The sequence below is a fragment of the Dasypus novemcinctus genome, chromosome 13, assembly GCF_030445035.2.
Source record: "Dasypus novemcinctus isolate mDasNov1 chromosome 13, mDasNov1.1.hap2, whole genome shotgun sequence".
Classification (NCBI taxonomy): domain Eukaryota; kingdom Metazoa; phylum Chordata; class Mammalia; order Cingulata; family Dasypodidae; genus Dasypus; species Dasypus novemcinctus.
Window position 1 is genome coordinate 96,259,358 of NC_080685.1, and position 27,554 is coordinate 96,286,911.

The 27,554-nt window shown below is 44.3% G+C and overlaps 1 protein-coding gene across 5 annotated transcripts in view; it reads left to right on the forward strand.

The window, feature by feature from the left end:
- HHAT (hedgehog acyltransferase) overlaps nt 1–27,554 on the forward strand; it is a 373,363-nt gene that overhangs the window by 69,464 nt on the left and 276,345 nt on the right. For 3 of the 5 annotated variants that reach the window (XM_058275157.2, XM_023584001.2, XM_071207711.1), the window contains 4 exons: nt 5,161–5,355; nt 9,343–9,558; nt 12,791–12,928; nt 19,737–19,908. In XM_058275157.2, coding sequence (XP_058131140.1) covers nt 5,161–5,355; nt 9,343–9,558; nt 12,791–12,928; nt 19,737–19,908 — 721 coding nt within the window. The remainder of the gene's footprint in view (nt 1–5,160; nt 5,356–9,342; nt 9,559–12,790; nt 12,929–19,736; nt 19,909–27,554) is intronic. The other 2 variants (XM_071207710.1, XM_058275159.1) reach the window with 1 other exon arrangement.

Sequence of the window (27,554 nt, forward strand, 5' to 3'; positions counted from 1 at the left end):
TGCAAAAACCTGTACACAAATGCTCATATCGGTTTTATTCCTAAGAGTCAAAAACTGGAAATAGCCCTGATGTCCTTCAAAAGGTCAATGGTGGGAAGTGGATATGGCTCAAGTGATAAGGCCTCCGCCCACCACATGGGAGAACCCAGGTTTGATCCTTGGGGTCTCCTGGTGAAAAAGAAGGAAAAGCATGCCTGTGTGGCAACCCAGTGCCTGTGTGGTGAGCTGAGTGCCTGCGTGCGTGCCCGCGGGGTGAGCCAGTGCTCGCATGGCGAGCTGGGTCCCTGCGGGTGAGCTAAGTGCCTGCCTGGTGAGCCAAGTGCCTGCACAGCAAGCCGAGTGCCTGCATGGTGAGCCAAGTCCCTGCACAGCAAGCCGAGTGAGCACGCAGTGAGCCAGTGACCACGCAAGTGAGTCATGCAGCAAGATGATGACGCAACAAAAGAGAGACGAAGGGGAGAGTTAAGGTGAAGCACAGCAGAGACCAGGAACTGAGGTGGCACAACTGACAGGGAAACTCTTTTCACATCAGAGGTCCCCAGGATCGAATCCTGGTGAATCCTAGAGGAGAAAGATGAGAAGAGAAGACCAAAAGAGAAATAGATACAGAAGATCACACAGCAAATGCACACAGACAGCAAAAACAGCAGGGCTGGGGAGGGGCAGGGAGAGGGAAAGAAAAAAAAGGGTAAATGGTGGGAGCAGATGTGGCTTAAACATTTGCACACCTGCCTGCCACATGAGTGGTCCTGGGTTCGGTTCCTGGTGCCTCCTAAAGAAGACAAATAACAAGCAGACAATGAACAAAAACAACTAGCAGACAATGAGCAAAACAACAAGCAGGCAGTGAGCAAAAAAAAAAAAAAAAAAAAACCAAGCAGACTACAGCAAAAAACAAAACAAAACAGAAACAGTGAGCAGACAACATGCACAAACAAACGAGCGTGAGTGATCGTGGCTCAAACAGTTGAGTGCCCACCTCCCACATGGGAAGTCCCAGAGCCTTCTAAAGAAAAAACAGTCAATGAGCAGAAACAACAAGCAAACAGCGGAGGGAGCTGTGCAGGAGGGAGGTAAATGGTTTACCAAACCGTGGTTCATCTATACTGTGGAAGCAGCATCAAAAGGAAACATTGCTACATGCCCAGGGAATTATATGCCAGAAAATTATGAATGCCCAGGGAATTAATGCTGAGTGAAAAAAGCCATTCCCAAAAGTTACATACTGTATGCTTGTTGAAATGACAAAATTTTAGGAACAGATTAGTGGTTGCCAGGGGTTAAGGAGAGGGAGCATGGGAACTTGGGGGCCGTGGGTATGATTATAAAAGGGCACCCCAGGGATCCTTGAGGCGATGGCACTGTGCAGTGTCTCTGCTGTGATGGTGGATGCACCTTGTACGTGAGCTAAAACTGTCCAGAACTAAACACACGCCCACACAACGAGCACAGGTAAAATGGGGGAAGCGGGAATATGTTTGGTGGATTGTCTTGAAGTCAGTATCCTGGGTGCTATGTTATACTAAAGTTTTGGAGGTGGTAACCGCTGCGGGGAACTGGGCAATGTGTACATGGGATCCCTCTGTATTCTTTCTTACAAGTGCATATGATTCTTCAATTAACGCAATAAAAATTACAGTAAAAAACTGCATTGTATAAAAGTAATTCTTTATTAGAATTTAAATTTCTAAGTTAGAAACGTCATAGCTCAACATTTTAAATTAAAGTGTTTTATTTGCATACTTCACTTTATCAACATAATTCCTTGTGTCTTCTTTTCATGTGTCCAGTAATTCCCAATCATAATCACCTTTTGAACCTCTTAATTTAAATTAATTGTGCTGTTTTCGTGTTTAGGTGGCTTTTTACAACTTGAAATTGGCATTGAGTACGTTTGTGATCAAAACCCTGTATATCTCCCCAGATCACCCTGGGATTTTGGGAAAAACCCTAAAAGCCCTTCTGGTAATGAGTTAGAAGTGTTGTCTTGGAATATAATGTAACAGCACATTTTACCTTTTATTTTTGAGAAGTTACATATTTCTGGCCTATTCGATATCAGAGGCTTAACACCTGCTATTTAAGCATTTTCACCTAAGTTCAATAAATTAGACACATAAGCACGTTTGGAGTGGAGATGGGGGACAAGACTGTCTTTAGGTCTTTGTTTATGAGATTGGTCTTCGGGACACTGAGATAAAGCCCTCCTGCTCCCCACAGAAGCACCACAGGCCATCCCCGGTGCTCCTTGCATTGCTAGGCAACGTCACTCTTCCCCTCTTAGGGCACTCAGGACTGCTGCTGCCAGTTCTGGGTGTGCGTGTGAGAGGGAGATGTCTGTCTACAGTGGGCACTGTCCTCCAGCGCCAGTTAGAGAGCCCGGCAGGGAAGGCTAATCGGGCTGTATCGGGGTTTTAGTGGCATTTTAGGGGATGAGATTCCAATTACATTTTTTTAGATGAGGTGGCAAAATCAGTATGTTAGAGGGGAATCTAATTTGTACAGCAAGATTGATAGGCGCTTCTTTTTGTATAATCCACATCTTTTCCTTTTCATCGTGTGTCCTCCATTAGTGTATATAGTAGAATCGCTTGTACGCATTGGTGGGAACAAGGGGTAATATTGGGGCTAGCGATTGACATGAGTTAAGGTGAGCATTTCCTGTGATGTCTTGGATAGAACAGTGTTACATATTGTGTGCCTGTACCAGTGTTGGCTGGCAGGAGAAAGACAATGGAGGATGAGAATATGGGACAAATAGTCTGCTCCCAAGGTAGCTTTTGAGAGCACTGTTAAATTCATCATAGAATCTCTCAAGCAGATGGGGTTTGAACAGCACCATTAAGTAATTCCTAAAGGTTCTTTCATCCTTTCCCAAGTGGAAGCAGTTTCAGTCTGGTAAATTCTCAAATGAATACCAGCAGACAGGCTTTTCCCAAATGGATCAAAGAGCACTTAATAAAAATGTAGCTCTGTATGTGTAAATCACCACACATGCATACAAGTGGTAAATGATGTGGGTAGGTCATGTTGAAAAAGAAAATCTTTTTTTATTTGTGAAAACTATCTCTTAAAATAGTTTTGGCCACCTTGTTCCTTATTGTTGAATTCTGCTCAATTTTCAGATTGGGGAAAATTTGAGGCAAACTTATGTGGTTGCTTTCTGTGGGTAGTAGGATGGAAAAATAGTAAAAATGTACTGCAGATTTCTCTGTTTCTCTTGGAACTTAAAAATGACTGACCAGTCTGCCATTTAAAATGTTCTGTCTTGTGGTGAAGGATAGGCTAGGGAAAGAATAGTATTTAGGCAATATTTTAGAAGAGTTAGCATCCAAAGATGTTATTTACACTTTGCATTCCATACCTGTCTTGCACTGAAAGAAGTCTTTGTATTCCTAAGAACACCTAAATTTCAGGAAGTCCCACTTTTTCACCTTAGTGTATTCCTGGAAGCTACGTTTTTAAGTACATCTGTAAAGCTCATCATATTTCCCTACTGGAACAGCAGCTAGTATTTGTAGAATCCTTACTAGGTATACAGACCCTGTCCTGAGCATTTCCATGCATTAACTTATTTAATCCTCACAGTAACCTCATGAAGTAGATACTGTTGTTGTCTTCATTTTATCTGTGAATAAACTGAAGTATAAGGAATAAGAAACTTGGCTCAGGGTTACCCGGTTACTTAATGGGAACACCAGAATTTGAATTAGGCAGCTGAACTTCATAGCTTGAGTAGTTAAACCACTGATACATTGTTGCCTCTCAAACAACATTAAAGCATTGTATTTTTTTCATAGTCATTTATCAGCCAGATATGACTAAGTATATACCATAAACGCAAAGATATTATTCAATGTCAATAACTATGAAGCTTGGTAATTAAATAGAACCATATATTCCTATTGAAGCAGGCTAGACAGGGAGTCAATAGATGGATCTGGAACCTGGCAGAAGTCCACGTGGACATCAGTACCCCCAAGATGGCTGCTGGAGGACCCTCGCGAGATTCTCCCATTTGGAACGAGATTTCCTTTGGAATCCAGGAGAAGCCTGGGATATTCTTCAGGGACCTTATCATTGGGCCCCCCCGAGGGACTGATGGGTGGGGTAATCAATCAAAACAGCAAACAGCTGGGACTCCTCCCTGCAATTAGCAAAGGGGCGGAATAATCAATAGTTTAAAAAGCAAGCACGAAGGCCTTTTGCTCTTGTCTTTTGACCCCTGTTCTTTCCTTCTGTGCCCTGCTCTCACCATGCCCCTGTCTGGATCAACATGCAAGTAAAACCTGGGCATTTATAATCTTTGATGGGAAATTGTAGTCTGTAAAGCAGCCCTTTTTATCACTCTTCAGCCCCTTCCTTTCTCTGGGACCCATGATCTGTTATTTTCTCCCATTTCTCTTCCCTCCCTACCTTAATAAATTACTGGCCTAATCAATGTGGCGTGCTCTTGAAATTCATTTTAAGACAAAATCCGGCTACACTATTGTTCTAAGATGGGAATAAATATAACAACCAGATCGACTATTCACAGGCCCCCAATATCACACAAAGCAGGTAAGATACAATTTTTCTGCAACATAAACTGACTGTAAACAATATGCTAGTAAAATAAAAGTATAATTAGATAATTTTAAATACCTGGCTTTGACTTTAGAAGGCCTTTTGTAGTTTGAAAGAGTCAGTTTTCTCAGTGAGACTCCTGGTAATGTGTACCAGTGCTTTTTTTCACCTTAAAAAAGAAAAGCCAGAGCAGTCGCATCCTTTCACTTTTGAAGGATGGCGTATGCAGGGTGGTGCTCAGGGTGGCAGTGTTCCCAGCTGCCTCCTGGCTTCCAGGGTGTCTGTTGAAAAGCTCGCCAAGTATCTTTTGGTTCGGGGGGCAGGTGGGGTTCCCTGAAGGCAGGAGAGCGACTACTGGGCAGCCCTGATGGAATTCTGGGGGTCTGGGAGGAAGCCAGCTCTTGCCCTGGGCTGAATGTGGAAAGTCCCTCTGAGTCCTCTTTGTCTGTATTACACTAAACTCCCGGGGCTTGAGAGCGGGGTTTGGTTTACGGGTCACTGAACGTGCTTGTCTGCAGAGCATATGACAGCGATGGCCTTGAACGCTCTCTCTCTCTCTTCTCCCGCCCTCCCTCGGCCGCCCCCTGCCTGCAGCACAGACCCTGGGCTCTCATGCTGTACGGGATGTGGGCCTGCTGGTGTGTGCTGGGGGCTCCCGGCCTGGCCATGGTGCTTCTCCACACCATCGTCTCCTTCTGCGTGGCCCAGCTCCGGTCGCTGCCCCTGTCCTGGCTCTGTTCGCTCCTTCTGCTCTCCACACTGAGGCTGCAGAGCATGGAGGACGTCAAGGTAAGTTTCTCCATCTTACTGTTGGGAAAGAGAAGGCCCCTCTCTCTAGCAGTGCCGCATTCCAGTAGGTGCCTTCAGACATCTACTTGCCCACGAAGTCAACTGAGAAAGCCTGACGGGTCTCCCCCTAGTGGCCCTGTGGAGTTAATGCGTGCGAAGCCTGGTCTTTTTACAATTCTGCAGTCTTTATCTTTTCTATCTGACTGTATCCTTGTAAGGTTGTCCAGCGCTGACCCTGCACCTTTCCTTCCAGTGTGGGTAGGCATGGATGGTGCAGATATCACAGGAACAGAGGGCCAGGGAGGAGGGAAAAGAAAGAGTAGTTCTTTAGGCTTTAATGCAATTAATCTGTAGAGTGCGCTACAATTTATAAGGAATCCTGATATACCTTATCCCACCCAATAGCTCCTGAGACAGGGAAGAAAGGGATTCTTCTTATTAGATGATGATGAAACAGGTTTATTCAGTAATCTACTTATATATCCCACTGGAAGTTCTTTGAAGAGGGAAGAACCCCACTTTTGTTTGGCTTTTGTTGGATAATTTTTCTCCTCTGTTAAATGCATGCATATATATATTTAAAATTTTAATGTGGTAAGAGACATATACAATTTAAAAATTTCCACTTTAACCACTTGGAAGTATACAATTCTTTGGTGTTAATTACACTCACAGTATTGTGCCATCATCGACATCATCCATTACCAAACCTTTTCCATTACCCCAAACAGCAACTCCATACCAATTAAGCATTGACTCCCTTCCCCTGCTCCTGGTAACCTGTAACAGTAGATTTTTCCTTTTTCAGGAGTTTACCTTCTTAGTTTTATTTATTTTTTCAGTTTAATAACAGTGTTTTTTTTTTTAATCTCCCCCCTCCCCCCTGCCTAGTTGTCTGCTCTCTCTGTCCATTTGCTGTGTGTTCTTCTGTGACTGCTTCTATCCTTATCAGCGGCACTGGGAATCTGTTTCTTTTTGTTGCATCATCTTGTTGTGTCAGCTCTCCGTGTGTGCGGCACCATTCCTGGGCAGGCTGCACTTTCTTTCATGCTGGGCGGCTCTCCTTACGGGGCGCACTCCTTGCGCATGGGGCTCCCCTACGCGGGGACACCCCTGCATGGCAGGGCACTCCTTGTGTGCATCAGCACTGCGCACGTGCCTGCTCCACACGGGTCAAAGAGGCCCGGGGTTTGAACCACGGACCTCCCATGTGGTAGACGGATGCCCTATCCATTGGGCCAAGTCCGCTTCCCAACAGTGTGTTTTTATCTCATGAGTTGTCAGCAGCTTTGGCCCAGGCAATGCTGGGTGATGGGGAGTCAGGACCCTGAGTTTAGGAGATGGTGTGCACTGTGGAGCTGATACTTCCTATTTTGTGTTCTTTGATCACCCGCAGTGTTCAGCCTGCCCTGGGCTTCTGGGCACCAGGCATTAGAGCCCTTCGGCTTCAGGGTCCATCACCTTTGACATCAGACAGCCTGCGAAGCCACAGCTCTGAACACACTGGGGCCACATGCCCAGGGCAGGATCACTGCTCTCCTCATCTCCATCCCCTTCTCCCCTAGCCTGGTCCTCAGACACAGCTGCGTGGGATGGCCCGAGCTGTTCTTTGAGTCCGGCTAATCTGCTTACCTTTCCCCTTTATACTTTTGTATCCTGTCCCTCTGAACCCCCTGTACCTCGTCCCCCACCCCCGACTGGTTCTCCTGACTCTTTCTAAGTACAGCTTAGATCTGAGTCTGCAAAGCCATTTCTGTCTCTAGAGAAAACCCCTCCCTGACTTTCAGCTTGATTGTCTTTGCTTTTGTGAGACTTCAGAAGAAATCGAAGAATAGTTAATGATCACTTCGCTGGTGCTGGGCTCTGTGCTAGCTGTGGATTTCTCAAGTTCATTCTGCGTGATGTGACATGGACCGCTGCTGCTTGCCATGATTAAGTAATCTGTGCATCTGCTCTTGCAGACATGAATATAAACTCTTTGAGGGTCAGGGCAGTGTTTCCACATTTGGGCCAGCACTCTGCAGATGCCTGCCGACAGGGTGCATGTGCCTGCCAGAGAGGGGAAGGACTCGGAGGAAGGGACAGGCGTGTGCAGTGTCCCACATAGCTGCATGAGAGCTGGTCACTAAGATGCTGCAGCTTCTATTTCCTAGGTCGTGAGGCCCTCAGCTCTGAATGGTGTATGATGCTGACAAATCTGTTTCTCTGTGGGTGAAGCACTATTTTATTTCTTACCTTCACCTTGGAAACAATCTTGGAAAGTTTTTGGTATTGTTTCTACCATCACTGTGAAACTGGAACCCCTGTCATTTCTTCATTTTTGTTTATTTCATTGGTTCATTCATTCATTTATTAAGTGCTGGCACTTTGAATTGGTATGCCCTGGATCAGCAGAGAAATGGGGAGAAGCCAGTAGATAATCTGGTTTCTGGTCTTTTCTATTCACTGCCTCTTTCTTGAAGCTGTAGGCAGTCACTTAACCTCTGAGGAGGCTGTTTGAGTCAGGCTAATCTGCTCTGTGCTTCAGTTTCATCATTTGGAAAATGAGCAGAAGAACTGCTCTACTTTCCTCATGGAGTTGTTCTGAGGACTAAATAAGATGATGTGTTAAGTGACTTTGTAAAAGGTGTAGCATTTTGAAAAGTTGAGTATTTTTTGCTATTGTTGTGCCTTCTTAATTTTTCTGCATCATCACCAATGGACTGGGACTAACACTTTTAAGCGCATATATCGAAATCTAGATTTATGACAGTGAATAAGTTAGCAACCTAACTTACGTATACTTCACTTCCCAATGTCATCAACTAGGCAGTCACTTAAATAAGATCTTGCTGGTGTGCTTAAAAATGCATCTGCAAGAAAAATAACAGATTTACTAAGTTTTTGGGCAACTGACAACTGCACACAACAGATTCCAATTGTACTTATCATTTCTTTGGGGACAATAAGCATCAGTTATGGATGCTGGTAGTAAACAAATACTCCATTTGTTATGCAGACTGGTGGTTTGAAAATACTGAAAACAAATGACCAGCAATGAGTTTGCTATGGATTTCCATGCTTTCCTGAACATCCTTTTAATCTGAACATCCTCTTTGCCCTTGGTGTCTGGTGAGGTCCTGAAGGTGGAGTTGGTTGCTCCATGGTTAGTTTTTCTTTGTAAAGCCCGAAAGGACCCTCGTGGACTGAGTGTATTACTCCTTTCTCTGTCCTAGTTCTGATTTGTATTTATTTCTGTAAACTGTTTCATTCATTGTCAAAGCAATACATTCTTATAGATGATATTGAAAATATCGAGAAATATAAAATTATAAAATGAGCCATCATTTTATTCCCCCAGTATAAACATTTTATCCTATTTCCTTCCAGTCTTTTTTCCATGCATAGTTTTTGTACATGCTTATCATTTCTTGTTTCAAGTTGTATTGTAATTATATTTTTACACACATATCTCCTTATGAGGACCTAAACACATTAAGGGTAGAGACTATTTCTTTTGAATATGTGTTTCTAAAGCTTATTTGGCAAACAGTGTACTCAGCTACTTGTGGAGAAAAATTCGTAACGGAAGGGCAGAAGGAAGAGTACATTGAAGACAGAAATCCCAGGTAACATTTACAAGTATCTCTTTGTCTTCAGAATTGTTGAAGGAACTCTCAGAGGGTTATCTGGGTGCAGCTAGTTTACATGGGTTAGACGAGCACTTCTGACAGGGGCACGTGCTGCTAGACCTTCAGTATGTTGTATTAGACGTCCTGCTAAGCCAATGGTTGTTTTTAGAGCCATGCTTTTCCCCACTGGACGTTCACTGCCTATTTGGATGAACCGTTGAGGTCATTGGGTCCTGACTCCCTCTTCAGCCCAGCAGCTGAAGTTTCAGTGGGAGTTTCTTGGCTGAAGGTGGTCTTGCTATGCAGCACCCGTCCTGGGGCTGGGTGATACCCCTCCTTGTCACTCACTTGCTCCTCTTACCTTTTGATTTGGCAGAGAAAGTGGTACCAGACGGAAAACGAGTACTACCTGCTGCAGTTCACGCTGACCGTCCGCTGCCTGTACTACACCAGCTTCAGCCTCGAGTTCTGCTGGCAGCGGCTGCCCACCGGGCGGGCCCCCTACTCCCTGCCTTGGCTGCTGGCCTATGTCTTCTATTACCCCGTCTTTCACAACGGGCCCATCCTCGGCTTCCCAGAGTTCGTCGAGCAGGTAGAGGCTGTTGGGGTTGGACTGGCCTTCTCTAAAGCCATTCTGTCCTTGTGGCCGTGGTCATCTCTGAGATGGAGAATCTCTTCATTGAGGTGTGCCCCGCTCTGAAAATCTCCCGACACCCACCAGTATGGTGTTAGTCATCTTGACTGTTGTTTGTAACAAATGAGATATTTAGGGGAAATAAGCCTTCAAGACAAAGAGTGGTCTGTGTATCCTGTGTATTAGTTCCGTATATTATATCCTGTATATTAGGAGCCCCTTTGATTCTTTTTTTTTTTTAAGATGTATTTGGGCCTGGGAATTGAACCCAGGACCTTGTATTTGGGAAGCTGGTGCTCAACCACTGAGCCACATGGCTTCCCTGAGTTGGTTTCTTTGTCTGTTTTGCTTGTTTTTGTTTTTAGGAGGCACCAGGAACTGAATCTGAGACCTCCCATGTGGGAAGCAGGGATTCCTCTTTGATTCTTCATCTGTTGTGGCAACCAGGGTTTATAACTGGGGCCACAGCAAGGATCCACTGTAGGGAAGTTCCCAGAAAAGGAAAAAATATAGATTCTGACAGTATTATTTGAAAAAATAGAAAGAGCTTCTGGTTGGTAAATAGTATGTTCCCTTTTTGTTTTTACAAGCTGCTTGTGAAAAGCTCAGATGTAACCTGGGAAATGTTTTAGGGTGACCTAGATGAGAAGATAGAGTGGGGCTGCAGAAGATGGAGGTGAGTGGAATGAGGGGGCGAGGGCGGCCCTGCGTTTCTGGGCGTGGGTGCCGGCTCCTGCCCAGATCCTGCCTCCCGCTCTGGAGCACCCTTGTCTGAAGCACCATCGCCAGCCACCTTTGCTTTCTCTCCTCACTGTCTGCCCATTTAGAACTTCCTTTCTTAACCCCCGAGGGAGCTTCATGGAACATGCTGCCTAAGTTAGCTCAGGAAGAGGTATGTGATCATAGCTAAGGGTGTTTCTCAAGGGCCCTTCCTAACCACCGTCTCTGCCCTCCAAAGCAAAGGAGAACGTTCCCGACAGAGGAGAGAATAACAACGCGTCCTCCGTTCCGGTGCCCTCTCCCCAGGCTTGGAAACATAGCTCAGGGTGCTGGGCAGGCAGCAGCAGCGGTCACCTGGACCGCGACGGGCATGCTCTCAGCCCCCAGGGATAGAGAGTCAAGGGCATGTGCCCCTGGAGAAGGAGCGGTCTTCAGAATTTCCTCCTTTATTTAAAAAATTTCATTAAGTTGTGCATTCTACTTTGTATGTTTCTGCATAATACCAATAATGTAGTGCTTCAAAACTGCCAGTTAAATTATTTAACATTTTTTCCCCTCCACAAATCCCTAAGTGAAACTGAAATCCTAGGTAGGTGTATGTTGAGCATATGGTTTCTCATCCCTCAGCCTGGGCTGTGGGGGATCGTTCTTTCCCATGACGTAATTGAAAATTTGGGTTTGAAACTTGGGTTGGAAATTCCCGTGTAAAAGTGGGAGGTGGTTCAGCGACGGCAGCTGGTCTGCTCAGTGGTGCTTAGCGTGTGGAAAGCCCCAGAGCGGCACCAGCGGCTCCTGGACGCCAGGTAAAGAGGAGAGTTCTCAGGCCCCATGCCAGACCTGCTGAGTCAGAAACGGGCCGTGTGTCCTCCGAGGCTCCTGGAGAATCTGATGCCCGCTGGAGGTTGAGAACCAGGGTACTAAGTTCCTCAGAAGTGGGGGGTGGGGGAGGGAAACTTTGCTACATCTGTCTCAAGGCACAGTGTAGAGGCGGATCCAAGCCCTCGCTTTTGTCCCTTTTCCCATCTCCTCACTATCCTGATTTTTCAATTCTTCGGAATTCTTCAGCCAGGCACTTTTGTACTAACCCCCCTTGTACCACTCTCCTGAGCACAATTAATCCATTAGGAAGAAACAAATTATCTTCTTAGCTGCCTTGTATCTATCAGGAGCTTTACTTTGGGGTGTCTGCCCTTTAGTAAGCAAAATAACCGTTATTTTTTATCTGTCACTTCCCCTTTTAAATCGTGCCCTTTGGGGCCTAGCAGGAGTGTTGGAGCCGTTCAGGTTCCTGTCCTGGGCTGTACCTAGCCGGCCTCAACAGTCCAGCTCCCTTAAATCTTTAGCCACAGGCTCCTGTTCTCTCCAGTTTCCCGTCTAGCAAGGAGAAGGGGTGATTTCTTCCTAAAAGGACTCAGATATAGACTCTGGCTTGAATCTGCCCCTTCTCTGTCTTTTTCTGCTTCCTAGAAAATGGCAATTGCCCAAAGCAGGGAACTCAGAAGGGCAGAATCCTCCCTGTCTGGTCTGGGAATATTCATGGAAAAGTGTCCAGGAAAGGCAAAATGTTCAGTAAGCTACAGAGCACGTCAATGACACTGGAGGGCCCTGCAGGTGCCGAAGGCGCCTATCGAGGCACTTCCCTTCCATGGGAAAAGGCGGTCTAGGAGGGCAGGGGTTAAACTCCAAAGCTGATCTCCAGAGTGTGGCCGAGACAGGAAGGGCTGAGAGTGGGAGGAAGTAGGCTAACTGGAAGAACTTGTAAGCAAAGTATGCCCTGGACAAGTGCTTGAATGAGAGTGTATGACTGAATGAAATGCCTTCAGATACGAGGCTTAGTAATACTGAAATCCACGGCTCTTACCAGATTCTCTAGTGAAACTGGAGTAAGGCGGGGCAGGAGAACGAGACCGCACCACCAGGGGGCAGCAGAGACTCACTGTGGAAACCTACCAGGTGGAAAGCAGCCGCAGTTCAGCGTTTGCAATCAATCCCCCGTAGATAAAATGACTAAGGCACACCCTTATCTTTCACCCGAGTGTTTGGCATGTAAATTGATAAACAGAAGATGAAGGAAGTTTGGTGGGTTTCTTTTGCGGACCCCAGAAAATCCTGTTCTTAAAGCTAATCGGTTCCTATGAGTGTAGACCTCTTGTAGATGGGATGTTTTCATGAGATGCAGTTAAGGGACCTTTCTTTATATTGAATTATTTAGGTACCAGCCTTTGATTAGATTGTGTGACCCAGAGTGGGTCTTAATCCTCTTCCTGGAGTCCTTTGTAAACGGAGGAATAAAAAAGCCGTAGACACAGGAAAAAAGCTGCAGAGACAGAGAGCAACCTCCAGAAACTGAAGTCCATGAACCCGGGAGAGAGAAGAGCTACATTCAGAGCAGCCCAAAGCTGAAAGCAGCAAGGCCTGGAGGAGAGGGGGAGAGAGGAGCGGACCCTGCCACGTGCCTGCTCGCCCGCAGCTGCTGCTCCCGGAGAACGTGAGCCTGGAGGAGAACGGCGGGCGCTGCCCCCTGCCCTGCCGTGCACCTGGTCGTCTACTGCCGGAGCCCGCTGAGAATGCCTCTCTGATGATCCCTTGCTTTGGACACCTCCACGGTGTAAGCTTTTAACCTAATCCCATTGTCAAAACCAATTCATTTTTGGTACATTGCTTTGGAAGCCTTTAGCAAACTTAAACAGAAATGTATAGAGAGACACAGAGGAGGTGTCCTTTGTAATGTAAGGCCTGTGAAATTTACATACACTAATCATTGCCTTAACTCGGAGGGTGCACGGTTTTCTCCGGAGAGTTGGCGTTTTTAGGAACACGTTTGTTTTTCTCCCACAGTGCTATGGAGCTCAGGCACCAAGCCAGGGGTGGGACGGGGGCCCAAGGGGCCTAGCGAGAGGCAGGGCAGGGGCTTTACCTGCTTAGTCTGGAGTCTGGGCCATCTTACTCTGAACAGGGTGATTTGGGGTGTGGAGGGAATCTCTGTGGGTTGGGTTGAGGAGGGCCGGGGGTAAGGTGAGCCCAAGTGCGGCAGGACCAGGGGCATTTGCTGAGGGCTGTGCTTCCATGCCGAGGAGGGAGGCCAGCGCTTGGCCAGGGGCTGCGGCCTGGTGGTCAAGGGCAAAGGCTCACCGGGCCTGCGTCCCTGCCCTGCTTCTGCTTGGGAGGCCGTGTCGAGTCGCTTCTTTGTGCCTCCGTTTCCTTATCAGTGACAGGGGAATAGTACCCCTCTCCCAGGGCTGTTGTGAGGATTCAGTGGCGTTGTAAATTAACGTGCCCCGATAGAGAAACATCAAGTGCTAGCATTAGTGTTGTTATTGGTATTGTTAGCCAAAAACGTGTGGCAGTTCTGGGATTCGTTTAGGCCAGAACGGAGATCCTGGGTGTCCGGTCTGGAAGGTGGGCCCAGCAATAGGACACTGTGGGCAGTGGCCCTCCTCGCCTCAGAAGCGTCCAGCGTGCTGGTTCCATCTGCTTGGAAGAGAGGTCCAGGCAGTTGTGACAAGTCCTGGGGGGACCCCAGTCCCTGAGTAGCTGGGCCCGATAAAAGCTGGGCAGGCAGGGTTTGGGGTGGGCTCTGCTTCTAGAGGGTATGTGGAATAATAATAATTATAATCAATAATACTGGCTGAGTACTTACTCTGAGCCAGGCTTTCCATGTTCTCATCTGATCAATCCTCCCAGCCACCCTAGGAGAGAACTGCTGTTGGTATTACCACTTTACACATGGGGAAACTGAGGCAAGGGGAAGCTAATAGAATTCACATGGGGAGGGGAAGAGTAAAACACAAGCCTTGTCATGCCAACGTGGTGTACTCCACGGGAGTTTGAGAGAGATCCAGCGTGGTTTGGTGGACACGTGGGCCTGGGGGCTCAAGCCGGCCGGGCCAGATACCCGTTCTGGACAGCACTGCCAACTGCAGAGCCCTAAGGAGAAGATTCCTGGCCGCCTGGCCTCAGATCCAGGCAGGGAGAACCATGATTGTTGGCAGCAGTGGTGGCACATCGCACGGTTGGCTCTGCGTGAGGCTTTTGTTTGACTTCCTAGACATACGTATTATTAGTGTGTGAAGGCAAAGAACGTTTCGTCTTTGAGAACTGTCATCTTTAATCATCAGAATATCTCTGAAAGAGAGAGAGGCTTAGATATTCCTTTTTATGCAATTTGCATGAAATGAGGTTTTAAAATATAATGTGTTTTAAAATGCACTTTGCAGATGAGTTAAAAAGTGTATTCTTTCACCGTGGCCTTAACTGAAAATTCCCGGCAATGGCCTTTTCCAAGGGTCTTAAGGTTGGCACTCCCCCAGGCCTGAAATACCTCAAATGAGATAATTTGCACGAAGACATGGGAACAACCCTGCTCATTAGCTGAGCTGCGCACCGCTGGTCGATTCTTCCTGCTGGATTGACAGAGGACAGGTGCTGCATTTTTTTACATAAAAGAGAATTGCCTAGGTTGAAGGCAGAGTTGGACTGAATAATGACATGACCATAAAGGAAGTTGAACCCCGCCCCCTTTTATTTTCTTTAGGTAAAAGCAAATAGAGTAAAAATTTGCATTGTTTTCCTTCAGCTGTACTCGTAGTTAAGAAACACACCCTTCTGTTGTTCTGAATGAGGAGGCATCCAGTATCTATAAGGGAGCACTGCAGAGAGAAGTCCAGCCCTTCTGGTACTGTCAGGACACATAATTAGCCTTATTAAATCTCGTAGGGAAATTTTGCCCTGGGGAGAGTAGGTAAGTCATTCTTGGGAAGCCAATCAGCCACAATATGCACCGCATGTTTCTTAATTATAGATACCCGTTCTTTTTAGACTGCGCACTGTTTGGGGCAGGAAAGGGAGGGCCTCTGTTTGACCTTGAACCGTGATTGGCTCCTGCTGAGAGGTGCCTCCACGGTTCCACTTGCCTGGCGGGGCTGCTGGGTCCCTGTGCCCTGCGTTCTGTCTCCCTCACGCTCCCCTCCTGTCCAGCTGCTACCTTCCTCTGGGATGAGGCCGTATCTCCAGGGGTGCTCTTAGGCTCACACAGGTCCTGTCTTCGGGGAACCTGAGCTTGGTCTGGGCGTCCATGCTCAAGGGCCTGCAGGCATTATGCTCATTTGCTTACTTAGAGCCTGGAAAAATTCACTTGTGCAGGGACTGTCTTCTGTCAGCACTGCTTTAGGGGCCATTTGCACCTTCATCCCGGGAACTTAGCAAAGAGAAACTCAGTTCATAGTTAAGAAAATCTAGGAGTGAGATGGGAAGGAGAGGAGAAACAAAGGTAGGTCCAGTATATATAGAGAGAAGACTTAATCACAGGGGCTGCTGGCAGACATGGACACTGGGCATTTTGAGAAGCAGGTGCAGGAATAGAGAGGCCTGGGGTACATTTTCTCACAAGCCAAAAGGACCAAAATCTTCGTAATGTTGTAAAGTTACATTTCTTTTTTCTCTGATTACTAAAACAATCAAAATTTTTATTATGGTAATATATATACACAACATAAAATTTTCCGTCTTAGCCATTTTTAAGTGTACAATTGATAGTAATTACATTCACAATATTGTGCTACAATTATCACCATCCATTGTCAATTTTTTTCATCATCTCACAGAGAAACTCTGGTTTGTACCCATTAAGCAATAACTCCCCAATACCTCTCCCTTAGCCCTGTTGACCCGTAATCTATTTTCTGTCTCTAGAAATTTGCCTATTTTGGGTATTTCCCATAAGTGGAATCATAAAATATTTGTCCTTTTGTGTCTGGCTTATTTCATGTAGCATAATGTTTTTAAGGAAAAACAATCAATTTTAATTGTCAAAAACAACCTAAGGTAGTGGGGTAGCTCAATGGTTGAGTACTTGCTTCCCAGATACAAGGTCCCTGGTTCAATCCCCGGTACTTATTAAAAAATAAAACAAAACATCTAAAATCTAACCATCCAATGATGACCACTATCATCTCTTTTTTTTTTTTTGAAGTACTGGGGACTGGGGACTGAACCCAGCACCTCATATGGGAAGCTGGTGCCCAACCACTGAGCCACATGGCCTTCCCTGAGTTGGTTTTCTTTGTTTGTTTTGCTTGTCGCTTGTCCTTGTTCTTCCAGGAGGCACTGGAAACTGAACCTGGGACCTCCCATGTGGGAGGTGGGCACTCAGCCTCTTTTTTTTTTTTTTTTTTTAAAGATTTATTTATTTATTTTAATTCCCCCCCCTCCCCTGGTTGTCTGTTCTTGGTGTCTATTGGCTGCGTCTTGTTTCTTTGTCCGCTTCTGTTGTCGTCAGCGGCACGGGAAGTGTGGGCGGCGCCATTCCTGGGCAGGCTGCTCTTTCTTTTCACGCTGGGCGGCTTTCCTCACGGGCGCACTCCTTGCGCGTGGGGCTCCCCTATGCGGGGGACACCCTTGCGTGGCAAGGCACTCCTTGCGCGCATCAGCACTGCGCATGGGCCAGCTCCACACGGGTCAAGGAGGCCCGGGGCTTGAACCGCGGACCTCCCATATGGTAGACGGACGCCCTAACCACTGGGCCAAAGTCCGTTTCCCGGCACTCAGCCTCTTGAGCCACATCTGCTTCCCACTGTCATCATTTTGGTGTATTTCTTTCTGGCCTTTCATTATTTATGCACAGTGAACAAAAATATTTTTTGTGGCTACGAGTATTGAGGTGTGCTCATGCATGTAGCCACCCACTACTGTTGGGCATTGGCATTATTTTTCCTTGCTTTTTCCTCCATTAAATAACCCCGACACGAATGCCTGGTAGGTAGATGTTCTGCATCGGGCCTTGTGACCACAGGGCTGGTAGATCACTGCCGTGAGCCTCGTATGGGCTCTTGAAGCCTGCGTGCTCGACGTGAGGATTCCAGTGAGAACATCCTCATGGTGCCGGGAAAGGCTTCTGTACTGGGTCACCACGGGGCGGCTGTGACTGTGGTTAGCTGTGATCAAGTCTGCAGGCACTCCAATATGCCCAGTCTTTTCTTGGATATCTGTTCCCAAGTAGCTCTGTCAAAACTGAACAGGTGGCTCCATTAACACAGTTACTGTCATTTCCTAACCATGAAGGTTGGGATAACAGTGCCAACTATTTTCCCAAGTTGAACTGAGGAAAACCAAAGGAAGAGAGAAAATCCTGTTAGTTTGATCAATTTAAATTAAAAAAAAATTAAAGAGCTTTCCTTAGCATAACTAACCAACTAGAAAAGCAAAAAAGGGAAACTCATCTGTCCACTTTATTATAACACCACTGACCCAGCCAGAATTTCTTAACTTGGCTTCTTGCAATAGGAGAGCCGTCTCAGTAAATGGTAGGATGTGCTTGTTTCAAATTGGAATACAATAAATCTCCTGGCATATCGATGTCCCTTCTTCTTCTGGTTGCAGTGGGACACACTGCACTTGATGGTGGGAGGAAAGCAGAGGGTTGAGCAAGTGCCTCTGGATCACTTCCTCCTGGGGTCTTGAACCTGTCAAATGCTAAATTCATTCCATTCCCTTTTCCAGCTACTTACAGATTCAGCTTTGTCATTTGTGGGTTAGCATCTCCTTTGCATGTCAAGGCAGCCTTTAGTCGAATAAAATCTTTTCATTGTAAGTTCTAGAAAACTTAGCATGCTCTCCTTTGTTTGTTTGTCTTTGTTTGTATGGTGGTGTAAGGTTGAATTTGAATTCTTTTCAAATTTTATAGCATGCTTATGCATTCCAGAATCTATGGTGCATCCCTAAACAACAGATGGGATCACCGTCATACCACAATACTGTGAACAGAACTGGGCTACCTTGGCAGAGGGTTTTTTTTGCGTGTGTGCCTGAATTGGCCACATGTATTGAGTATACTCTCAGTCATTTGTATCTGTGAATAACCAAAACGTCTCTTTCTTACCTCCTGTGTTTGGCTCTGAAGTTTCTCCTGATTTCACCCCTTAACTGGTGGTCTGGGACACCACATGAAGGTGCACATGGGAGGCACGTAATTCTTGGATGTTAGCTACCAATTATCTAGCACTTTTTATGTGCTAGACACTGTACTCAGTACTTCATATGCTTTATCTTATTTAATCACCACAGTTTGTTTTCACTTTATATGGAGTCTGAGATTCAGAAAGCTTAAATAGCTTGCTTAGGATCACCCAACTGATATGGTTCATGTTATAATTTCATCCTGATTCTCTCTGACTCTAAAGTTGATTTTCTTAACTATTACACTATACCTCCTGCTAAGCAAGAGCCTTATCCCATATTAGTGTCCCTGTTTGGTTTTACTCTGCCTTACTTCAGAAACAACTTAAGATAGAACGACACACCTACACTTAATTTTTCTTTTATTCTCTGGTCACCCTTTCTCTTACCACTCCTTTGCCCCTTCATGACTTGAGAGGGGTGGATGAAGATCAGCAAGGTGCTACTGGAGCCCAGAGACCCAAGGTAGAATACCCAAGGTAGACCCAGGTTTTTCTAGAGCCTGCCACTGGGATGAAGGGATGCTGAACCCACCGTTGGTTCTTGGCACCAGTCTACCTGCTGACCCAACCCGTACTGTGGGTGTGGCAATTTGACATTGTTTATGAATTCCAAAAATAGATATTGGATTGTTTGTAAAGTGATCTGTTCCTCTGGGCATATTAGATTGTGTTACATTCAGAGGTTTCACTTTTACTTGATTAAATTATGATTAGGGTTTTGATTGGGCCACTTCAGTAGGACGTTAAGTCCCTGCCCCCTTGGTGGGTGGGTACTCACAGAGAAAATGACACGGCGGAGGAGGGAAGTTGAGTTTTGAGGCTGGATCCCCAGGAAGTGAACACACAGGAGAAGAGCACAGAGGAATAGAGACAGCTCCATAGGCATGGCAGAGGCCCTGGGAAGAGAGAGAGCCTGGTAGTCTACAGCTGACCTTGTGGAGAGAACAGAGCAGCTGAGCCTGGAAAGAATTGAGCCCTTGGGAGAGAGACAAAGAGACAAAGGGAGAGAGATGCCAGCCTACAGCTAAGATCAGAAGGAGCTGGGACCACAGAGCCTTAGAAGGAAGAGGAAGGCTGAACCCTCACAGGGACAGGCAGCCGTCTTGCTCCAACACATGGCAACAAACTTTGGTGAGGGAAGTAACTTATGCTTTATGGCCTGGTAACTGTAAGCTTCTGCCCCAAATAAATACCCTTTATAGAAGCCAACAGACTTCTGTATTTTGCATCAGTACCTTTTGGCTGACTAATACAGTGGGTCAGAATTTTCAGGCTTGGCTATGGCTTCTTTTTACCTGAGAGCGTCAGGTAGTCAGTCCCAAGGTAAGCCAAACCAACCTTCTGGTATAGATATGGCAATAAAGTTTGTGGGAAGTTTATTAAGAACGTTATTTAGGGGGCTGTTTGGAAGGTTTTCAGAATCCACACACAATCTAATGCCATCTTCTGTTTCCTCTTCAGATGCAGCGGCCGGAGCAGCGCTCCGCGAAGGCCGGCCTCTCCGTCCTAGCCCTGGGGCTGGGCCGCCTCCTGTGCTGGTGGTGGCTGGCGGAGCTGATGGCTCACCTCATGTACGTGCACGCCATCTGCAGCAGTGCCCCTCTCCTGGGGGCCATCTCTGGGTGGACCTTAGGTAATTGTGGGAATCTCCGTTAGCAGGACAAGTTCCAAGCGTTAGCTTCAGAGCGAAGGCGGAGTGGTGTCAGGCAGGGTGTGCAGTTGCCTTGAGAAAATCCTCTTTTAAAGAAAAATCTTAATTTTTTTATTCCTTTAGTTCTATTAAAATTTTTTTTGTTATTTTGTGGCCAAGATTACATACGTATGAGACAAGGGTCGTGCTTTGTAGTCTAGGGGTCAAGGATGGCAGCGGTCCTCGTGCCTGGACCCCAGTGTGCTGAGCTGGGCCTGCATCTCCACTGCATGGCCAGCGCTGCCTTAGCAGCAGAAAGCAGGAGTGCCTGGGGGTAGCCTTTGAGTCCCTTCTAAGAGGTAACACTGTGAGACTGAGTTGTTCTGCAGTCTTGTGTGTTCTTACGTAAGGTTCAAAGCGAAGAATATGGGCTTTCCAGGCAGACAGATGGGTTTGACTCCCAACTCCACCAAGCACTAGTAGGCAAGCTCTGGTAGTTAATTAAAACTGACCTTTAGAGGAACCCAGTATAGCTCAGTGGCTGAGCACCTGCTTCCATGTACGAGGTCCTGGGTTCAATCCCTGGTACTGCCTTGAAACAAAACAAAAAACAACTGACCTTTAGCATCTCCTGCTGTAAAGTGAGGAGACTTACCATTGTAGGGTTGATTTGAGGATTAAACGAGATGAGGCATATACAGGGCTTATCTCATAAAGTGCCTGCAGGTAAATGGTGTGTGTGCATTTCTCTCTGTTGGCCCCCTTTTCTTATTTACCCATCTCTGTATATCTGGGAGTGAGCTGGGAGAGAGGTTGATATCTTCATGCAAAAAGTCTTCAGTATAGGATTTGTTTATGGAGAAACAATTGTTCTTTTTTTATTTCTCCTGGCCAAAACCACAGAGACCTTGCCCCTTTATAAACTAAATCTTCTTACTTCCTCATTTTCTCTCCTTTGGGGAACTTCCCCAGTGGTTGAATTCAACCCGTGGCCTGACCTCTGGCCTGTGGCTCCAAAGGGATACGTGTGATCTTCCGGGCAGATTAAACTGTTCCTCGCAGAGGGCAAGAGTACAGGCTTAACTTTTAATCTGTTTTGTGATTTATGGACCATTTTAAAAAATCTTAATTTTCCTTGATAAATCAGAATGTTTTCAAGGAAGATTGAAAAAATGCTGGGCTCTTTTAATGACGGTTTCTATTCCAGACAAACCTTTTCATAGTCGAGGGTAACTATTATTTTAAAGTTTTAATGAAAGAATTAGGCAGAACAGGATTAAAGGATGGTCTCTGGTAGGTCAGATCCCGGTTGTAGAGCATCTGAATTAAGGGACTATTTCAGTTCAGATGTTTTTAAATACGGGTAATGGAAAGTTCAACTCAGAATGGGGCTTAGGAAATACAGAATAGTTTTCTGATATAACAGTTATTCCTAAGGTCAGCACTAGGGGTGGTAAATTTGGTGACACAGAAATGGCATGAATGATCCATTTGGCTATCCACCATTCAGCTTAAGAACTAGCCGGAATCCGAGAAGCCCCTTCTTTTTTTTTTTTAACTGTAGTTTTAAGAAGTTTTAGATTACAGAAAAGTTACATCGAAAATATAGGGTATTCCCATGTACCTCACCCCCTCCCCTACTTTTCCCCATTAACAACATCCTTCATTAGTGTGGTACATTTGTTACAATTGAGGAACACATATTGAAGCATTGCTACTGACCATGGGCTATAGTGTACATTATGGTTTACACTCTGGTTTACACTTTGCACTGCACAATTTTATAGGTTTTTACAAAATGTGTAATGGCCTGTATCTGTCATTGCAGGGTCACGCAGAACAATTCCAAAGCCCTAAAAATGCCCCATGTTCTACCTATTCTTCCTTCCCCCTCTCCTTGGAATCTATGATATCCACTGAGTTTCAGTTTTTGAAGAATAAGGTTCATAGTTACATTCATTAATATTGAGGGCTTGACATAGTGGTCTGTCTTCCTTTGCCCCTCTATTTGAGAACATAGCAGGACTCCTCAGGACGGGAGTTTAATATATTCTTGTATATATTCTTGTATAGCCCCCTGAGATAACACCCTGCAACAAAATGAACACCTTCGTATTCCGTAGAAGCGTACCCCAGGTGCACGCTTTCCCGCACATGCCCCACCAGAAGCCCATGCTTTGCAAACCCGAATCCCATCACTCTTTCTCATCCTCTCTGCAAAGGTAGACACTATTGCCTTCTTTTTTTGGTTATACTTTTACTACAGTTAAATCTCTAAATTTGCATATTCAAAAATACCTTCATATAAATAGATTCATACTGGGTATGTTCTTCAGTGACTTGCTTTTTTTCTTTTGCCTAATATTATCTTTTTTTTTTTTAAGATATATTTTTTTATTTCTTTCTTTCCCTTTTTACCGCCCCCCCAGTGGTCTGCGCTCTGTGTCCATTTGCTGCATGTTCTTCTGTGTCCACTTACATTCTTGTCAGTGGCACCAGGAAACTGTGTCTCTTTTTGTTGTGTCATCTTGCTGCAGCAGCTCTCCATGAGTGCAGCGCCACTTCTGGGCAAGTTGCACTTTTCTCGCACAGGGCGGCTCTCCTTGCAGGGGTGCACTCCTTGTGCATGGGGCTCCCCTACGCGGGGGACACCCCTGAATAGCATGGCATTCCTTTTGCACACATTAGCGCTGCGAGTGGGGCAGCTCACCACACGGGTCAAGAGGCCCTGGGTTTGAACCTTGGACCTCCTGTATGGTAGGCGGATGCCCTATCAGTTGAGCCAAATCCACTTCTCACATTATGATTTTAAGAATCATCCATGTTGATGCATGTTACCGGAGAATGCTTATTTTCACTGTTGTATAGACAACACAATTTGTTCATTCTACTTAGAGGAACACATTTGATTTTTTCCTAGGGTTTTGCTGTACTCATAAATGCTGTTTCTGCAAATCTTCTGGTGCACGTGTGCAAGAGTTTCTCTGTAAGGCAGCTCCTAGCTTTCAAACTGTTTGGTCCATGGCCCATAGTAAGAAGTGAATTTTGTATTACAGATACACACCTACCCGCACAGTGTGTGTATGTGTGTGTGTGTAAACTTTCACAAAGCAATATATAATCTTAAACCACTTGCAGTGTGCTCTGATATTTTATATCCTATACTGTTTTATTTAAAGATGCTGGTTAGAAACCACTAAACTGTTCAGAATTTGGTCACTATTCAGAATTTGAGAAACACTGTGCTAGGATATATACCTAGAAATAGAATTGCTGGATTGTGGGCAGTATATATATTCAGATTTATAAGATAATGCTAAGTAATTTTAAAAATTGGTTATAGCAGTTTATATTTGTCTCAACAGTATATGAGAGTTCTCATGGCTCAAAATTCTCTTAGACATTTGATAATGACTTTTTTAAAGAAAATTTTTAAAGGAGGTACTGGGCATTGAAACCAGGACCTTGTACATGGGAAGCAGGTGCTCAACCACTGAGCTACATCTGCTCCCCTTGATAATGACTTTTTATTTTGAGTTATATATAATGGTTTTAATTTTCATTTCCATGATTAATGAATTTGAGCTTCTTTTCATAGGTTTACAGCAATTTGGTATATCATTTTCAGTAAAACACATCTTGATAACTTTTGCTTATTTTTCTATTGAGATTTTTGTCTTTTTTCTATTGATTCATAGGAATCATTTACTCTATGTTATTTTTTCACAGTTTTCTGTATTGTAGAAATTAATATCTTCTGGTTCATGGTTTGATTTTTTATGCTGCTTATGTTTTTTGATGAAAATAAATTATTTAAATGTAGTTGAATTTATAAAAAATGGTTTGTACTCTGTTGATCTTTATAAAATAATTTTCTTCCTCAAGGTCATAAAAGTAATTGCCCTTGTTTTCTTATAAAACTTTTAAATGTAAAAGAGAACCTTTTATTATTATAGAAGTAGTACTGCTCACTGTAGGAAATAAGAAAATATAGATCATCCAAAATTTAAAAATGGAAGAATCATCTTCCTATGCACCCAGAGAAAGCCACTGATAAAATCTCAGTAAATTTTCATCCTCATCTCATACTCAGACAATAATCAGGTTTTACTAATTAACCCCAAGTGTTCTTTATAATTTACTTGTCCAAGTCAGTGTACAAAACAGGACAAGGCATTGTATCTAGTTGTTTTGTTCCCTAAGACTTTTAGTCTAGTACCATCTCCCCTTTTTTCCAACTTTTTATTTTGAGCTAATTTCAAACCTATGACAGTTTCAAATATAATAGAAACCCCAAAAGAAAACTCTAATATAGCCTCATTCTTCCCAGTTACCCAGATCCGCCAATTTTAACATTTTCCACCTTTGCTGTTTCATTCTTTCTATCTATCTATCTATCTATCTATCTATCTATCTATCTATCTATCTATCTATCTAATCTTTTGAACATTTGAGAGCAGGTTATATACATCATAATTCTTGAACAGTAAAAATTCCATGTACATATACTATATTTCCCAAGTGCAGTTATCAAGTTCAAGAAATTTAACTTTGATATAAATCTTATGTTCTATATTCCTGTTTTTCTTCTTACCCAATAACATCCTTTTGAGCCTTTTCTCCTCCATACTTAGATCCCGTCCAGTAGCATGTATTGCATTTAACTGTCATTATCTCTTTAATCTTCCTTTTTTTAATTGTGGAAACATACATGCAACATAAATTTTCCCATTCCAACCCCTCCCAAGCATTTCGTTCAGTGGGATTAACCACATTCACAGTGTTGCAGTACCCGCTTCAGCATCTATTACTAGAACTTTCCCTTTACCCCAAACAGGAAACCTGCACTTATTTTGTATTAACTCCCCCTCTGCCGCTGGCCCCCACCTTGTAACTGTACTCTATTTACTGTATCTATGAGTTTGCATATTCTCTGATATTTTCTTAGTGGTTATCATGGGGCTTAAACTTAACATCCTAAATCTGCAACAATCTTATTTGCTTTGCTGCCAACTTAATGTCAATAGCGTACACAAAACATGCTCCTGTACTCCTCTATTTCTCTACCTATATTAGTCATCCAAAGGAGTGCTGATGCAAAGTACAGAACTTGGTTGGCTTTTATAAAGGGTGTTTATTTGGGGTAGAAGCTACAGTCCACAAGGCCCTAGAGAGTCCAACTCATGGTACCATAAGAGGTACTTTCTTACCTAAAATTTGTGCCATGTATTGAAGCAAGATGGCGGGCGATTTGCTAGGGTTCAGCCTTCTTCCTTCCTCTTAAGGATCTGTGGTTCCAGCTTCTTCTGATCTCAGCTGTATGTTGGCATAAGGCTTGCCTCTCTCCCTGGGCTCATTTCTTTCCCAGCTCAGCTGCTGTGGTCTCTTCATAAGGTCAGTCAGCTGTAAACTATCAGGCTCATCTCTCTTCCCCAGGCCTCTGCCATGTCTAATGAGCTGTCTCTATTTCTCTGTGTTCTTCTTCTATATGTCTACTTCTGTGTGAGAGTCTGTTTTATCAGCCCACCAAGGAGCCTGGGACTCAACGCTGACTCCCACTCTAGTGATGTGGTTGAATCAAAGCCTAATCTTATAATCTAATCAGATGTCTCAGGTGAATCTAATACAATCAAAGGATTCCTTTGTTCACAGAGGAACAGACCAGTTTACAAACATAATCTCTCCTTTTGGAATTCATAAATAATCTCTAACTCACACCATCTTTATGTAATTCTTGCCACAAATTACATGCTTTTACGTTATGAGTCCCAAACCATTGATTTATCAGTGCATTTAATGCATTCACCTTTTAGATCCTGTAGGAAGTATAAAGTGGAGTTACAAATAAAAAAATGCAATTGTTCTAGTATTTATATTTACCCATGTTTTTACCTTTACTGAAGATCTTTATTTCTTCTTGTGGCTTAAGTCAGTTGTCTAGTGTCCTTCCCTTTCAACTTGCAGAACACCCTTTAGCATTTCCTGTAGGACAGGGATAATGATGATGAAGTCTCTCAACTTTCATCTGGGAATATCTTAATCGTGCCCTTATATTTGAAAGACAGTTTTACCAGGTACAGAATTCTTAGTTGGCAATTTTTTGCTTTCAGCACTTAAAGTATGTTTCCCTACTCTCTTCTTGCCTTCGTGGTTTCCAATGAGAAACTGGCGTTTAATCTTATTTTCTGTATGCGTCACATTGTTTCTCTTTTGTGGCTTTCAGAACAAGCTTTTCCTCTTTGGCATTGGACAGTTTGATTGCTGTATGACACAGTGCGGGTCTGTTTGGGTATATACTGCTTGAAATCCACTGAGCATCTTGGATGTGTATATTCTTTTCTTTTGTTGAATGTGGGAAGTTGTCAGTCACTTCTGTGAATGTTCTCTCTGCCCCTTTCTCTCTTTCTTCTCCTGGTACTCCTACCTTGTATGTATTGGTACTTGGTGGTGCCCCACAAGTTCCTCAGACTGTTCACTTATCTTCATTTTTTCCTCTTTATACTCCTCAAACTTGATAAGTTGAATTGTTTTATCCTTAAGTTCAATGATTCTCTCTTCTGCCAGTTCCAGTCTGCTGTTGAAACCCTAGGGAATTTTAAATTTCCATTACTGTGCTCTTCAGCTTTTGTTCTTTTTCATAATTTTCATCTCTATTGATACTGTGTTCATCTCTTGTTTTCCTGATTTCCTTTAGTTCTTTGTCCATGTTTTCCTTCAGCTTTTGGAGCATATTTAGGTTCAGGTCTGATCTTCCTCAGTGACGATTTCTAATGCTTTCATCTTCTTCTTTGCCTGAGCCATTACTATCCGTGCCATTTTATGTCTTATAATCTTTTGTTGAAACCTGGATCTTTTGATATTTTATTTGTATTTTTTATTTTTCTTTCAAGCTTCTGATATATATTCTTTTTAGTTTTTGTTTTTTAAACTTTTATCTTTGTTTTAAAAGATACACAGATCACATGAAATATTATATTAGAAATTATAAGAGGTTCCCATATACACCACTTCCCACATCCCCCTCCTCCCTCGATAATATTGCAGGGGTAGATGCAGAACATTATATATCCTTCCATAACCCACTGAATGGACTGGGAGAGAGTGTAAACGACAACATTATCTATAATCCATGCTGTGCAGCAATGCCTTTTGATATTTTAATATGTTATCACTGGAATTTAGACCCTGAGGTATCTGTTCCTTAAGCTTGCATCCAGCTAGTGTAATGCAGAGCTTTCCTTTAATGTCAGGGGTCTACAAAAAATAATGAAAGAAGGAAAAAAAGAAAACACCTTTCCCTGTCTTTGCAGATTAACCTGCGCCAGTGCTCTCCTTCAGGGCTTATCTATACAATGAATTTAGAGAATAGCTCCAGGCTAAAGTATAGGGACCTCCCTGGTTCTTCTGTGCATGCATCTTGTCTTGGGCATATTTTACATGGATCTGACTGTCCCCTCTTTCCTGGGAAACAGTTCCCTCATGGTCTTGGGCACTGCGCTTTATTTTCTACAATTGGCAACCCCTTACCCCAGGCAGCCACTTGACTGCTTTCCAGCAGCATTATGTAGAGTTCTGCTTCCCATAGGACAAGTTCTGGGAAACTGAGTCTTTTGGGCCACTACCAGACAGAATATGCCAGACAGACATGC